The sequence below is a fragment of the Entamoeba invadens genome (genome assembly GCF_000330505.1).
Source record: "Entamoeba invadens IP1 unplaced genomic scaffold scaff_1105074725665, whole genome shotgun sequence".
NCBI classification, from domain to species: domain Eukaryota; phylum Evosea; order Mastigamoebida; family Endamoebidae; genus Entamoeba; species Entamoeba invadens.
This window is the reverse complement of record NW_004191756.1, coordinates 1-15597: the sequence shown is the minus strand read 5'-3', so window position 1 is coordinate 15597 and position 15597 is coordinate 1. Positions and strand designations below refer to the sequence as shown.

The 15597-nt window shown below is 35.2% G+C and overlaps 8 protein-coding genes across 8 annotated transcripts; 6 read left to right on the top strand and 2 right to left on the bottom strand.

Moving 5' to 3' along the window:
• Window positions 1-3863: 3863 nt before the first annotated feature.
• On the top strand, window positions 3864-5730 carry EIN_283420 (hypothetical protein; the record flags this gene model as incomplete). Its single annotated transcript, XM_004184104.1, has 3 exons — window positions 3864-4012; window positions 4100-4445; window positions 4513-5730. The coding sequence occupies 3 exons, from the start codon at window positions 3864-3866 to the stop codon at window positions 5728-5730; spliced, it is 1713 nt and encodes a 570-aa protein (XP_004184152.1).
• Window positions 5731-5828: 98 nt separating this feature from the next.
• On the top strand, window positions 5829-6155 carry EIN_283410 (hypothetical protein; the record flags this gene model as incomplete). The annotated part of the gene is made up of 1 exon (XM_004184103.1): window positions 5829-6155. One exon carries the CDS (start codon window positions 5829-5831, stop codon window positions 6153-6155), a length of 327 nt encoding a protein of 108 aa, XP_004184151.1.
• A 261-nt stretch (window positions 6156-6416) lies between these two features.
• EIN_283400 (hypothetical protein) lies at window positions 6417-7037 on the top strand (the record flags this gene model as incomplete). Its single annotated transcript, XM_004184102.1, has 1 exon — window positions 6417-7037. One exon carries the CDS (start codon window positions 6417-6419, stop codon window positions 7035-7037), a length of 621 nt encoding a protein of 206 aa, XP_004184150.1.
• A 484-nt stretch (window positions 7038-7521) lies between these two features.
• Window positions 7522-9840, top strand: EIN_283390 (dep domain containing protein, putative; the record flags this gene model as incomplete). The annotated part of the gene is made up of 2 exons (XM_004184101.1): window positions 7522-9346; window positions 9476-9840. The coding sequence occupies 2 exons, from the start codon at window positions 7522-7524 to the stop codon at window positions 9838-9840; spliced, it is 2190 nt and encodes a 729-aa protein (XP_004184149.1).
• A 170-nt stretch (window positions 9841-10010) lies between these two features.
• On the bottom strand, window positions 10011-11062 carry EIN_283380 (hypothetical protein; the record flags this gene model as incomplete). The annotated part of the gene is made up of 2 exons (XM_004184100.1): window positions 10011-10846; window positions 10969-11062. 2 exons carry the CDS (start codon window positions 11060-11062, stop codon window positions 10011-10013), a joined length of 930 nt encoding a protein of 309 aa, XP_004184148.1.
• A 169-nt stretch (window positions 11063-11231) lies between these two features.
• EIN_283370 (hypothetical protein) lies at window positions 11232-11903 on the bottom strand (the record flags this gene model as incomplete). Its single annotated transcript, XM_004184099.1, has 2 exons — window positions 11232-11598; window positions 11698-11903. The coding sequence occupies 2 exons, from the start codon at window positions 11901-11903 to the stop codon at window positions 11232-11234; spliced, it is 573 nt and encodes a 190-aa protein (XP_004184147.1).
• A 121-nt stretch (window positions 11904-12024) lies between these two features.
• Window positions 12025-13173, top strand: EIN_283360 (heat stress transcription factor A-4C, putative; the record flags this gene model as incomplete). Its single annotated transcript, XM_004184098.1, has 3 exons — window positions 12025-12204; window positions 12260-12403; window positions 12571-13173. The coding sequence occupies 3 exons, from the start codon at window positions 12025-12027 to the stop codon at window positions 13171-13173; spliced, it is 927 nt and encodes a 308-aa protein (XP_004184146.1).
• Window positions 13174-14638: 1465 nt separating this feature from the next.
• On the top strand, window positions 14639-15491 carry EIN_283350 (hypothetical protein; the record flags this gene model as incomplete). Its single annotated transcript, XM_004184097.1, has 2 exons — window positions 14639-15358; window positions 15456-15491. The coding sequence occupies 2 exons, from the start codon at window positions 14639-14641 to the stop codon at window positions 15489-15491; spliced, it is 756 nt and encodes a 251-aa protein (XP_004184145.1).
• Window positions 15492-15597: the final 106 nt, after the last annotated feature.

The following is a 15597-nucleotide window of genomic DNA, read 5'->3' as shown; positions in this document are numbered from 1 at the left end:
GGTAATACGTTGACATAATATACCTTCATGTCGACAAATTGGTCGTACGTCAGAAGTTGATCTAACATGGGATGGACTGTTTTACAACACGATCATCAGAAGATAACACATTCTTCTTCGACATCTATTTGGAACTTCAAATTAAACTATACAATTTTTTTTCTTTTTCTATGTTCTTGAGTGTTATATTTAGTTCATATTGCCGTAGTTATTTTTTTTCTAATAATTTGAATTGTTATCTTTTCATGTTGTTATTTATAGTTATAATATAATTTTTATATGATTTTTTGTTACTTCAATTTATTTTTAGAAAACGCAAAAATATTTTTTTGTTGTTTTTTAATATGAACGGCAAAAATCGATTGGTTGAATTATATTTATTATATTTAATATGGTATGTTATTATTAAATTGTTTGAAGATCTATAAATTAGTAAAAGTAATTTGAAATTATTTTATTTATATAGTAAAATTACATTTTTATTACTTATCTTTTCCATTATTTAATATAAATTTAAACAATAAAAATTAATTTATTTAAAAATACAAATACAATAGTTAGTTATGTTATTTTATAATAATTTTATAATAATTTTATAATAATTTTATAATAATTTTATAATAATTTAATTAATAAAAATTATTATTGTATTTCTTTTATACAGTATGTGAGAATGAGAAAACCCTGTGGATTCAATAAAAGTTACATATTTGTTTTTCTTTTTTTAAATAAAAATGTTTTTCTTTAAAAAAACAATCTAAATAATATAATTATGAGCTCCAGGAATGTTGCTTTTAGTGGCTTGGATTATACAACACTGGAAGAGAATCTAAAGTATTGTCCTGGCCCAGTGAAAGAAATAGCCCAAAGAACATTCAGCAAACATTGCAACTTTTCTGAATTACCCCTGAATGTTCAGGTGTATTTGATGAACATTGAGAGAGAAATGTTCAATGGAATGAATACGGAAAAGGTGACCGAGAGTAAACTATGTAGAGTCTTTGCTTTATCTTCAAGTCAGTTTAATATCAACAAACGAAGAGGTATGGAGACGGCATTGTTTGGAAAAAAAGATAACGGACGACCGTCATTTTTAACTGAAACACAATGGGGAATTGTCAAGAATTTGATTCTTGATAATGAAAAGTTTCCAGGAAAATGCAAAGCTATCAGCATAACTTATTTGAAGTTGTTTATAATAAAAACCTTCAACGTTGATGTGTCAAACCACGTTATTTATGATAAAATACACAAAAATTGGAACTTTTCGATTGTTACTGTGTTTGCTGAAGACCAATCTCGATTGACCTACGACGAAGATGCCGTGTTGAAGTATTACATTGCGCTGCCACTTTTTTTTAAATGGCATCCCATCACAATTTATTTTGAATTTGGATGAGTCGGGGTATCAGCCATGGCCAGACAGGCAAATGGTGAAGGGAGGATTTACTGCTGGTTTTTCCACAGACAGTAAAATGAAATATGGAGTCGAACGTGACATTGCTCGATCCACTGTCGTTTGCATTATAACCCCCTCACAACCTCTTCCTTGTATGATTGTAACAAAATACAAAAGAGTTGCAGTTGAATTCTTGAAATTGGGTTGGATGGAAACGGGAAACATCGTCAGTTATAGCAAAAACGGTTTTATCAACAGTGACTTATTTATACAATACATCAACGACGTTGTAGTACCTTATATTGTGGACATGAGAATTAAGACTGGTTATATTGATAAGGCCGTGCTGATATTTGATCAGTGCACGTGCCACTCAATCGAAGATGTGAGGTTGCTGCTCAAGTCGAATGTCCAAGTCAATGAGAAAATCATCAATGTGAACTGTGAAATCGTATGTTTGGTGCTTCACACCTCACATTTAACACAACCATTAGATGTTGGGGTGTTCGCAGCCCAAAAAGAAGACTGAATTCGTTGTATGCGAAGTTCAGAGAAGTCATAAAAATTAAAGATAGAGTTGGCGAAAAAGAAACAACAACGACAGAAAGTGAAGACGTTGAAAAAAAGAAGAATCAAATGATGTGATTGGAAGCCAAGATCCCATTGAAGAACCAATAATACCTCAACAGTGGAGTATATGTTTCAGGAAGTGCTGGCAAATCCACAAGAGGCAATATCACCATTTAAAAAGAAGGCTGTTACGACTGTCAACGAAAGGATGGTGGATGACAACCAATCAGAAGATCGCAACGAAATACCAAATGAAACTAAAACTGTTGAATTTGGTGATGGAGAGGACTTGGATCAAAAGGTTGCCAAATACCTCAACTCAATTCTGAAGTCTTATTTCCAAACAACTATTCTGGATGTGTGCACGCAGGCTTTTAGGCAAGTTGGTATTGATTTCAGAATTGTTGATGGTGGTATGTGGGTTGTGTATGTGGATATTGGAGTGTCACGCAGAGTCACAGCAGAAATACCGAGACTGTTAAGTATACCACAGTTATACTCGATTGAATGCGTCAAAACCAAAAGCTTGAAAATATCTGCAGTTCGAAAGCTTCCAAGGTGTTTTGAGGGTTATTTTTGTCAGTCTGTTTGCAAGCCGATCAAAAAAAAGAACGGGATGTTGTATGTAAAGTTGTGAAGAAAAAGACGACCAAAAAATCTCAAAAAGAACTAAAAATGGGGTTGAGAATTTAATCGATTGATTTTTATCTTTTTTAATCAGTTGTATTGCCGAGTTTACATTACTGTTTCCTATCACTGGGTCAAAATGGTCACTGATTGGATCAATACATGTCTGAACTGTCATAAGTCCTTCCAATAGAAGATATTCGTTTGTTAAACGTTCTTTCGTTATTGAGATATTAACTTGTAGAACTTGCTCGCGAAAACTCTTAAATTAAACGTTGCCTGCTTTGAATCGTCTGGTTGCTATGGCTGATATGTCCGATATACCTGGGATTCTTTATCGTGAGGTCTGAGTCAGTTAGTTGATAAGTGCTGGCTGGCTGTTCACACTCTGAAAGCTGCTTTGTAGGTTTTCAAACAAATTGAAAGAGAAAATGAACTGTAAATAAGTGATTTTTTTATTTGATCTTTTGAATTTTTTGAAATAAAAAAATAATAATTTTATTACATAAAAGTTACACAATTGTAACTTTTGTTGAATCCACAGTGTTTTCTCATTCTCACATACTGTAGTAAATTTTATCCATTATTTTATAATCGAGTGAAACCAATGTTATAGTACATTTTATATTATTATAGTATTTAAATTATTATAATGTTTTTTATTAAGTGTATCAGACTGTACATTCTTTAATGTTTTTTCGTTTTTCAACTGTGTAATGATATTCTACATATAAACTTCTAAAAAACAGGAAAAGAAAAAATTATAATCAAGATTTCCCGATTTTTCAGACCTTTTGAAATTTTTTCAAAGTTATTTTAAGTGCTTAAATAAAAAAACCATTCTTGATTTATTAGTACACAAAAAAAATTATATATTACTATTTATTAGTTAAATATTTGTATAACGAACTATTTTATGTATTTTTGGGAAGTTTGAGGATGCCCAAAACTGGTTCGTGAATGTTTGAATTAAAAATTTTACTTGTTATTGGTCAAATTTTCTTTTTGACGCACACAGCAATTTATATCAACCATTTAAACCATTTGAAAGAATTGTTAAATTGAATATCAATTTTTGGAACAACAATAACGATAATTGGACAAAGAAGTCGTTATCTTACCAAAAATCTTTATAGTAATGTTAAGAAAGCTTTAAGTCTATACCAATAATACAAGAAATCAAAGAAAAGGATTTGTTTTGAAAACAAAAAAATTGAACAAAAATATTTGTTTTTTCACATCGCGTAAAACATAACTCAGTCCATAAATGAGTGCTCCGCTCGCCAATACTATTTCTTTGAAGCAGGGTGCAAAGCAGCGGAGGTCCTTGTTTCCAAATGAAAAACCGCTCGCTGATTTACAAAAAATCGATTTCAAGAACATCCCCATTTTATATATCCAGACAAAAACCACGGTGTTTGTTCAACTCAACGTTACATCTCAAAATGTTCCACTTATTAATTATCAGTTTAACCGTTTTCAGCAATAACCAATAACAAACAGTGTTCAGCCAATCACCATTCTCTACAACCACGACGCAAACGAATCGCTTCCTCAAATAAAAGACTGGATCTCTGTCCTCGCCGAGATTTTCAAAGCAAACATCATCGTGTGGGAGTACCCAGGTTACACAAAAGGATCGACGTATTCCGACCAAAAAACAGCGTCTCATATCGAATATGTCTGGAGGTTCATTACAAAGAAACTGGGACAATCACCCAATAGAGTGATCCTATACGGCAAAGGCGCTGGTTGTGGACCAACACTATATTTGGCGTATAAAATACAGAAGCAACTCAAAACCGGATCTGATATTGTTCAAGAAAGATTGGCGGGTATCATCCTCATCGTTTGTTTCTTTAAAAGTTTCATTTGAATTTAGTTTGGTTTACTTGAAAATACCGAGTGACGTGCAGAATCCCCAAATACAGAATAGTTCGTTGTGCTTTTCGTGCGTCACACTACAGCAAGTGAAGAAAATCACAACTCCGATAATTTTCATCTCGTCAACCGCATGCAACAACCAAGTCGACTTGGTCAAACTCTCGAGCAGTTTCCAATTTACACGAGGGGTCCATTTTTTGAAGTCAGACACTCTCGACTTTGAAGATGAACGTCTGGACGAGATGTGTTACCGTTTGAACAAATTCATCATCACGTTATTCCCCGAATACAAAGACTTGTTCACTGGTGCCGAGCTTGAGAAGCACAAACCTGTCGAACTCTTCACAGATCCAATTGAAACTGTGCGCCACTTCTTAAAGAAAGACAATTTGGACGATTTAACTGAACACCTTGTAACGTGTGGATACATGTGTTACGACGACTTGATGTACATTGAAAAATATGACATTGATGGCCTTGGTTTATCCCCAGAAATTGGCGATCGTTTGTTTGCCTTAATTGAGAAGGAGAGGAGTGCTAAAAGTCGTAAGACCCCACCAGTGTGTTTTATGGTGCCCCACACGCCATCTCCGGAAAATGGAGCAAACGGCCGTCCGTTCTCTGCTGAGCTTCCACAGAACGAAGCTTCAAATGGGTTTGTCGGGTTGGATATGATTTCCAGCGAAATCGACGCTTTTCAGCCGTGTTGTTCTGTCACTTCAATCCCGGAAAGAGAGAGAACCAAAAGTGAGTGTATAAAACCCACGAAAATTGAGAAAGGTTTTGAGATTGTTCATACTAAAATTGACATTTCTGACGTCACCGATCTCAAACCTATTCACCAAGAAAAAAATCCAAGTTCTCTCAAGATTGAGACGTTCGGAACGACAGAAGATTTAAAACCGGATAATACGGAGAACGCGGACAATGACCACCAAGTCTGTATATCTCCAATCGAAGTTAAAAGCCCACAACAAAATTCTAAAAAGGCGATGAGACATGCCATCCGATTTATGACAAATCCAAAGGACGTATCAGTGTCTACATTAGAGCTCAAAATTCAGGTTCCCGACGAACAGACTTTAAAAGAGCAATGCGCTCCACCACCAAAAGAGCTGAAAAGGTCTTTTTCTCAAAACGTCCAAACGAACTTAAAACCTAAGACCATAGCGCCTCTGACATTCAGCGTACTTTCGGTTAAGAAGAACAGAAGTGCGTCTGTTTCAGCCAAGGCTGTTGAACCTCAATAATTCAAATTGTTTTGTGTGTAACAGAGTAATATTTTTAATTATATTTTAGTATTAAAATTATAGTATACCAAAACACGAACAAAAAACCTCAGAAGTCGATGGACGACGCAGAGTACATCAGTTTTGTGTTTAAAAAGGACGGTGCGACATTCACTTCAAAGGAAGCAATTATTGATGTTGTTCAGAATACGTACACTGAGTATTTTGGAAATCTCGTTAAGCCTCAAATAACCCTAATTAGCCTTCACACTAAACATGAAAAATCGATCGGGATATTTAAAGTTGCGCGCGAACAGATCGTTAACATCCACACGTCCCTCATGCTCTCATGTGGTACAGTTGGGCGGATGTGCAGCTTCAACGATTTAAGATACAGCTCTACTGTTGCTGGGCTCGCCGATAGATCGTTCCTTTGGTCTTTTTAGACTGTGTTGTTTAGTATAGTTATTTTATAGTATTACAATAGTATTTCTCGTATTTACTATTATGAAACAATATTTTATTAATAAACACTTTAACCAATTAACCATCTTTTATACTATTAGTAAAAAACAATTAATAAATATGGTTTTTTTAAGAATGAAGTTTAACTTTGGTAATTATGAAATATAGTAAATTAACTATACAAAAAACTATACAACAACTAGTTAATTTATAGTTAAAACAAACGAAAACTGCGAAAACAAATGAAGGGGTCGGTCAGAAACGAATTGTTTGGTTCTTTGATGGATGAAAACGGGCACATAGACTCTTACGCGCACGCGAAAGAAATTTCGGTGATTGCGTTTCAGCAAGACCAGTTCCGTCAGGACATGTTTGGTGATTTTGTGAACGAGTGTATTCAAAACGGAGTCGATCCGGCACTGGAGTTGATTCGACTTGAAGAGATGCAGAAGCCTGAAGAAAACGCGAATGAACCCGCCGTTAAAATGTATTCCATCAATCAAACGGTGTATAAGGCATTACCCAAGAAGTCTGACCCAAATAACATTAAAGCAATTCGAAGAGTTTTAACTAAGGTCCAACCCGTGTTGTTCTCTCAAAACCCATTTGTCAAAAAGATCGACGACGTCGTTCAAAGTTTCATCACAACAAATAAGGAAGGAGCGTTGGAAATTCAATTGGATAATGGCTTCGATAGACTCTTATGTCACTGCATCGCAAATTACTATAATCTTGTCTCCTATTCTACAGGCACAGGCAACTTCAGAGTGACTCGAGTCATGCTCACAAAAATCGAGGATGACGCTCCATCGCTCACACTCACACAGATGGCCGAAACATTGAATTTTGTTGAGGAAGAGTAATTGATTGGACAAGTTATTATCTAATTATAGTATAAGTAAGAATTTATACTATATATAGTATAGTTAAATGTCTAAAAATTCGATCAGAGCACTCTCCAATTGAAAAACAAAAAAACTGAATTAAAATGGCTTTTTTATAGTAAATATATTATATTCTGTAGTTTTTTTTTGATGTTTCAATAGTATTATAATAAACTATATTATTTATTATAATAAACAATTTTTTTTGACGCATCAAAATTGAAAAAAAAAATCTTTTTTGAATTTTTAAAGAGAAATAATGGAGTTATTTCAAGCATTTATTAGTGGAGTAGTATCTTTAACAAAAAAAATGGAAAATGTGAGTTAAGATGCCTAAGATTTGATTAGAAGCAAAAAACCCTTTTCGTCTAAAGAAAGAAAAAGGTGAAAAAAAGAGATCCAATTAGATCTTATGAATACGACGGTTTATAGTACATCCGGAACACTTTTCATCTTGATAGACATGTCAGCGGAGATGTGGAATTCGCATCCGGATGGTGAGTTATACTTTGATAAATGTCTGGACTTTTTAGCCGAGTTATATCAACATTTCAGAGACGTGAAGACAAAGCACACCATTGAAATCGTCTTATTTTCCCGAGTTGCTGCAAATCAATTTTCGTCGACATCAGCAACACCAACGTTTCGCTGTTTATCGCCGTCGGCGAACAGTAAACAGAAAGACACGGATTACATTCATGTCATTTCATTTGCCGATATATTTCCCTTTACTTTGCTCCAATTTCGACTGAAACAATACTTTAAAGAATGGAAAAGTATAGTTAAAGCCCAAAGTGAGAATACTATAGTTTCTAGTAAAAATGCTAATGTTTTTGAAAGTATAGTAACTACACTCCACCACTTTGGCGCCCATTTTCGAGGCGGCAGTTCAGAAACCATGTTAGTCATAACACCGGGAAATGGGGTGTTACGAACAAGTTGTTTGATCTATTCGATGTGTAAGAAAATAGTGCTGAAGAATTATGTGAATGTCCAATTTGTGTCATTAGCAGTTAAACCACTATTTACTACACCATTAGTCTTATTCACAGATCAAGACGCTAAGAAGGCTTTTAGTATCCCGTTTTGGGTGTCACTGAGATTCTACCAAAGCTTCATGTTTGACATGTCGAAGTTGAGTCGAGCACACTCATGTAAGAACTGCTTAACTTACAACTTCTCGAAGGACTCGGACTATTTCTTTGTGACTGCAACAAAGAAGAAGTCAAATGTCATACAAAATTATTTGATCCCAAATGATGAAGAAACGCCTTTAGAGACATCTCTTATTAAACAAAGCTTGTTACCAGTCAGTGGCGTCTCCCCTTTAAGAGTCGACCAAATACCTAAGGAACATTCTTTAGCGTATTGTATCACTGAATCTTTTAAAAAAGAAAGAGAAAGCCCTTGGGACAATTTAGTCAAATTAAGTTGTGCAGTGAAATATATCTCAGACGTCCCGACAAAGCCGTTTCATAAGTTTGAAACGACGAATTACACTATAACACCAAATAATGGGATATTACCTAAACAACTCTTTTCGATGATGATCGCAAATAGAATAGCTTTAGGGTTCCAATTCAATTCAGACACTACTTCAGATACTAGCACTGTTTTATATGCTCCAGACGCTATCCATATGTTGTCCTTAAAGGAAAATGGCGTCGACGTGCAAATTCAGCACAAGGTATATGCCAACACTAAACTGTTTCCATACCCTTACGAGTTTGTAGCTATCATCACTCCTCCTTTGAACCCTTTGGAATTCAATCCAAAGATATACAATTCGTCAAAAAGATGTATTAACTTGCAACCACAAAGTCGAATGGAGTGGAAGGTCTACGACTCTTTCAATTCGTTAAATACAGACGACGAGAATGTCGGCAAGTTCCATTCTTTGATCTTCCACATCTTTTCTAAAGAACAAGAAGATGACATCTACTACGCTTTCTTGCAGTTCTATGACTTCATTTTAAGCCAAAGTGAATATATGGTCGAATGGTTCCCCATCCACTTCAAACACGAAGAACAAAAGAAAGACAACATCGACTACTTCGACATCGAAAATCTCCTCAAAGCTCTTAACAAAGAAATTCACGGAAAAGTCTCCGGGACTACTCTTGCTACGTGGATGTCTAACAACACAAATGTCGTCAATAGAGATCACGCTAAAATCGTACTCAACGCTTTGGTCAAAAGAAAATTAATTGTTGGGCCGGAAGGCCAGTCCAGCTTTGTAGACTCTAAGCAGATCATTTACACTACACTCGCCATTCAACGATTCGACTGTTTGTCATTTGTACTAATATATAGTATATATATGGTTCATAATTAGTTTCGTATATACTATGAATGTATATTATACTTTTATTATAATTTAATTATTTAATACGATTTATAAAGAGTCTTACAAGAAGCTTTGACAACTGTTGAAAGCCGTGTCCAAGCCACTCAATCCCCGTTCCACCCACGGTCGTTCCTTGTCAGATTGAATTGTGGTACAGCCAAGAAGGAGAATTACTTCTTGGAGATGGAAAAGATATTTGATCCAAAGACCCAAGTGCATTACCACTATGGTTTCTATTGGCTTAACGTTTTCATGAACCCGCGAACGATCGATAAGATTGTCGAAACACATTATAAGCACTTTGAAAAGAACAGTGATCTCGACTTCGTCCAACAAATTCTTCCCAGAGATATCGTTGTGATGAAGTGGCTCGATTGTAAAGCTAAGAAGACGACTGTAGTCCATCAAAATCCAATTAATTGTAAGTTTCAATGATACACATCGGTTATATACCGTTTCACAAATGGCATCAAGTTACTATTAATTTAATTATAATATACTATAAATATATCTACCTAGATGCTCAAGAGATAGACATTCGAGTCTCAATATAACATGACAATAAACCGATAAATTGACGAGCCACTCTATTTGAACACACACCCTCAGCAGTCGTCATCGCCTTTAAACCCGATCAAGTTTTCAAATTCGTCTCTCACGGCGTTCACATTCAAAGCGACATTAGCGAACGTGAGTGCTTTATTAGAGAAGATGACCATGATGTATGTGCTTGATGTGAATGAGTCGAAGTATATTTTCTTATCAGGGAGACACACTTGGAAATTCTTGAATTTTGTTTTCTTCAGTTCCGCGCAACTATGATCGAAGCTTTTAATGCTTGTCGACACGTTTTCAAATCTTCTGGACTCACTAAATTCGACGCGTGACGAGTAACTCATCACCAAGAGACTTGACGCCTCGTACACAACTATTTCGTCGGCTTCTATGAAGTTACAAAACTGATTCAACTTCGTCTCGACTTCGTTGATCATTGGAATCAACGAGTACGTAATCGACGACCAAGCAAAGTATAATGTATCGTCGTAAATGGATGTCCCAAAGCACACGACGTGGAATGGCTTCGACACTAATTTGATCTTCCCTTCCATTTGTAAGTAGTGATAGTCCTTCTCATCGTCCGCAAATGCGTCCATCTTATGGACTAAAGAAAACAATTTCGCATTCGGTGAGTATTCATACAGCTTCTCTAAGACCGCGCGATATTCTTGGATGTCTTTATCAAACGTTTCCGATGTCACGTCAAAGACGTATATCAATGCCTCGACACTCTTGAAATTCGACGACTTTTGCGTGTTCAAAAAGGCATCCATAAACAGTTTCTGTCCACCACAATCCCATAAATTTAACGTGTAATTCCCTAGAAACGATATTTGAGAGTGGTCGACCCCGATAGTCACCGTCAACTGTTGCGTTTGGGCAGCTGTCTGTAAGTGTTCGTACGTATTTATTAAACCATCATTTTTACTAGTCATGAATAAACCATTTCAATATAGTTGTTTTATTATCGTTGTAAAGTTACGCAAAAAAGTGGAAGGCTCAAACGGAGGTAATTCGAAAATAGGATTGTCCGCATCGAGGTCTTCCCCGCGCCGCCCTTCCCCATCAGGAGGACTTTCTTCTTGATGATTTTGTTCATTACGAATTACCAGATCGTTCGATTTCAAACACACACTGTCAATAGTATTTTTTTAATATTTTAATTATTAAAAAGGTGTTCGGATTAAACACTTATATATGGTATTTATACTATTTCTTGTTAGTAAAATGAAATTGTATAATTATAGTAAAATAACTATAACATTTTATTATTCAACATCAGGAGTCAAGACCCCAATGTGGATCAAAGCGTCGATGGTGGGCGTTCTCTCAACGAGTTGGACTTGGTCATGGTTGAGAGTGAAGAAGCCATTCATTGAATAGATACCGGGCGCTTGTGGTAATTTTTTCATACCGTCGGTGATGGTTGCCTTGACGCGGACCGTACTTTCGACAGGGGGATGGTTGGTATCAGTAGTAACATCAACCTCTATAAACTCGGAAAAGTCGCCAATTATAGAAGAGAACTTCTTAAAATAAGACTTTTCCTCGGAAGTCATGTTAACAGAAACAGAGAGAGGAATGGTGGTACCTATGTCCCACCGAATCTTTTCTATTCGCCGTAACCGTTCCGTCCTTGTTGTCACTTTATCTCTTTTTGTTTTTCTCCAAACTTGTGATTGTTGTCATTTTGTCATAGATGTATCGAGATTCACTTTTTGGGAAAGAACAAACACATAAAGGGAAAAAAGAGAGTGAAGGCGCTCACGTTGGGCAAGTGCATAAACCATACGTGGGTTGACCACGCTCGATTCCACAAAGCCTGTAAGCTCCGCTTTCACTTGTTTAATCAACTCGGCGTTGGCGGGGGGAAGAGCGTCCCCGCAACGTGTCAACTCTTTGATTGCCTCAACCAAATTTTCGTGTGTCGATGAGGACATTCTTCACAGTGCAGCACTTCTTAGATCTTCGAAGCTAATGAACAAAAACTATAAAGTATAGTTCGATATAGTTTGTCTTTCTTAATAAAAAAACTCCAATTTAATAATTCAATTGACAAATATGACTGAGCAACAAGACGGCTTTGGCTGCATCTCTGATGCCACACTAGCTGGGATTCAGATTGAGAAAATCCCTTTCGAGGACGAGGCTCAGGTGGATATGCCACCACCGGGGACTTCTGTTGTTTCTTTCATAGCAAAATTATTTGAACTTGTCAATAACAAAGACACACAGAAATATGTTTGTTTTTATCCCTTTTATTTTCTTGTTACATTAAAGTCATACTGAACTCAAGATTTGTTGGAGCGAACAGTTCAAACGACGAGCTATATTCATTCCTGATCCTGTTGAGTTTTCAAAACAAATACTCCCACAATTCTTTAAACACTCAAACATATGTTCTTTTGTGCGTCAACTCAACATCTACGGCTTTAAGAAAGTTTGTTTCGTTTCTCTGATTTGAAAGGAATCAAAAATCAAAGAATTATTTTTTATACGAAAATTTCTATTATTAGAATTCGCATTTTGTTTTAAAAAATAAATTTTGAAATACCCAACATTGGGTTTGATTTATATTATATATTATGAATGAAATTGACAAAGTAGCTTGAAACTCCAACTGGGTTTTGTTTCAGACATGACAGTTTCATCGCAGACCACCCAGAGCTCCTACCTAATATCCAAAGAAAGAAGCCAACACCACACAGAAAGAAAACGGGCGGAGACGACACTACTTCGTTGTACCAATACCTCTTAGCACAATTGGTTGGACTTCAAAAGCAAAACACAGAGACCCAAACGCAAATTGGGACATTGAAAGAGTTGTTATACCAACTAAAACTTCGAGAGGACACACTAGAAGTAAAGTTATATCGAATGGCAGAGACGATAATGCCCTCTATGAATTCATATAGTATGATGTTTAATCAAGCCAACTTTCTGTCGATGATGTCACAACAAAACAACACACAGACACAACAAACGAATGATCAGAACAATCCGTTTTTGATGCCGTTTGCTGTTGGAATGACTCAAGCAAATTCACAACAAAACGCACAAACCACAATGCAACAGGCACAACAAAGCCAGATGAGTCAGTGGGGACAACAAAAGTCGAACGAAGACACAGCCCCACAACAACAGCAACAACAGGACAACAACGGTTTTGTACAGTGGGATTTTCAGAATGCGATTCCATGGAAGTTTTAATATTGTATGCTCTTTGTTTCGTAAATTTTATGATTTATTTTTGAGTTCTATTTTGTTATGAATACTCTATATTATAACTAGAATTTGTTGTAAAACGTTCCAGTCGCCAATGTCCTTTTTATCAATTTATATACAAATAATTGTTTGAAAATTTTTCAATTTGGGATAAAAATTGATTTTTTTATATATCGAACATGATCCCGATATTTTCCAATTTCCATTGACCAAAAAGCCTGGGACAACGTTGGCGACGGGACAATGTTTTCCGACTAACTCTAGGTGGTATTTTAACCTCAAAATCAAAAAGAAATTTGTTGCAAATTGTATATTTCAAAAAAAACTATTTTTTTATAAAACAATAATAATAAAGTCTAATATGGATTTTTTTAATAATAGTAACTATTCTAATACTAAAAGATTTTTCAACCAAAACAAAAAAAATCATTAATATCAAACTAGACAATAATTAATATAAATTATCGTTTATCAATAATTATAAATATGATTATAATTTGAAATTATTATTTATTGAAAAGTTTGGTATGAATTTTGTCGAATGATGAGTTTAAAATAAATCTAGTTTTGTGTAAAAAAACCTGCATTAAAAACAACGCGAAGACTTAATTAAAACAATTTTAAATTAGTTTTCCAAAGTAATTTATTTCATGTGGTTTTATACAAACAATAATTTTTATATATCGATTTAATTATAAGATTTAAAAAAAACATAAAAACAAAGAACTAAATAATAATCATCACTAATTTAAACAAAATTAGTCAAAATTGGACGTGTTTTTTTTAAAAAGCATGAGGAATAACACAAGTTTCTTACCCGTAATTGCATAGAAACTTCTGCCGTACTCGTTCTTTAAAAAAATATAATAAAAAATAGTATTTTTATCAATAGTAACTAGTAACTAACAAGTTGTTTTTCAAAAAATCGAATTAAACAATGATAGTAAACAAACTATATTCCATTTATCAAGTGACTGTTCTAAAAGTAGAAATAGCGAGGTGGATGATTTTGGAATAAGAGAATGAAATCGAATGATTGGTATGGTTTCAGTTTATAGCTTTAAACTAGTATATTGAATTTAAGATATGCAAAACAGTTTCAATTCGACAAAAAAATAATTGTTGAAAAAGACGGAGGGGGATGAATTTTCACAATTTGAACGAGTTTTTTTCCAATTTGTTCCTCTGTTGAACGTCTTTTGGTTAACAAAAACAATAGAACGGCAGAAGTTATAAATAGAGCAAAATCAACGCCGGAATAGCTGATTGTTAAAGCAAAACAAGGGTTATACGAAAAAATGGCTCAGTTTGCTTAGTTTACGAAAAAAGTTCGTTAATTTGACTAATTCAAAGTATAATAACATAATACCATTTATGGGTACTTTCTGTTTTTCGGCTATTAACACGGCCATAAGACACCGAAGTAACTCTAAAAGCATATTATCAACAGATGATTTTATTCTTGCTACTTCTGATAACAAGTTCTTTAGCTCTTGGAGACGTGGAAGAGTATGAATTGGATGATATAGATTTGGACGAATATGATATGGAGGACTTGTACGATACTGAGGATTTTAATGACAAATCTAAGTCTTCGAAAAAAAAATCAGCAACAAAGAGTGCAAAAAAGAAACAAAAGAAGTCAGCTGCTGCGCCTAAGCCAAAGAAGTCAACCAAAAGTGCAGCAACAAAACAAAAAAAGTCTGCTGCCAAAGCACAGAAGAAGGCTGCCAAGGCTCAGCAAAAGAAACAGAAAAGCCAAGCTAAAGCACAGAAGAAACAACAAAAAGCAGAGAAGAAGGCTCAGAAAAACCAACAAAAACAACTTAAGAATCAAGCCAAAGCCGAGAAGAAACAACAAAAAGCAGAAAAGAAAGCTGCCAAAGCTCAACAGAAGCAACAAAAGAATCAAACCAAAGCCGACAAAAAGCAGCAAAAGGCAGAGAAGAAGGCTCAAAAGGCTGAACAAAAGCAACTTAAGAAACAGCAAAAGGCAGAGAAGAAAGCGGAGAGGAAAAAGAAGAGTGCAGAGAAGAGTGCAGAGAAGAGAGCACTTCGTAAAGAAAAAGTCGACAAATTCCTCGACTCTGAAAATGGGCAAAAACTGACCAAAATAGCGTCCACGGGTGTAAATCTAGCTGGAAAAGCATTGACCAAAGGGAAGTTGGATGTTAATCTTGTGAATGAAGATGGTAAAAGAGGTATCCAAGCCAATTATAAGATCAATGATCAAGTCAGTGTAGGTGGAGAATTGAGTTCACAGAAAGGAGCTGATGGTAAACGAACAAAGAGTGGATCTGTAGGTGTTAACTATAAAAATGAGAATGGAATTAATGGTGGGGTACGGTTGTCGGGATCAAAAGGACCAAACGGAGAGAAGAGTTCCAACTTAGCTGTCAATGGGGGCTA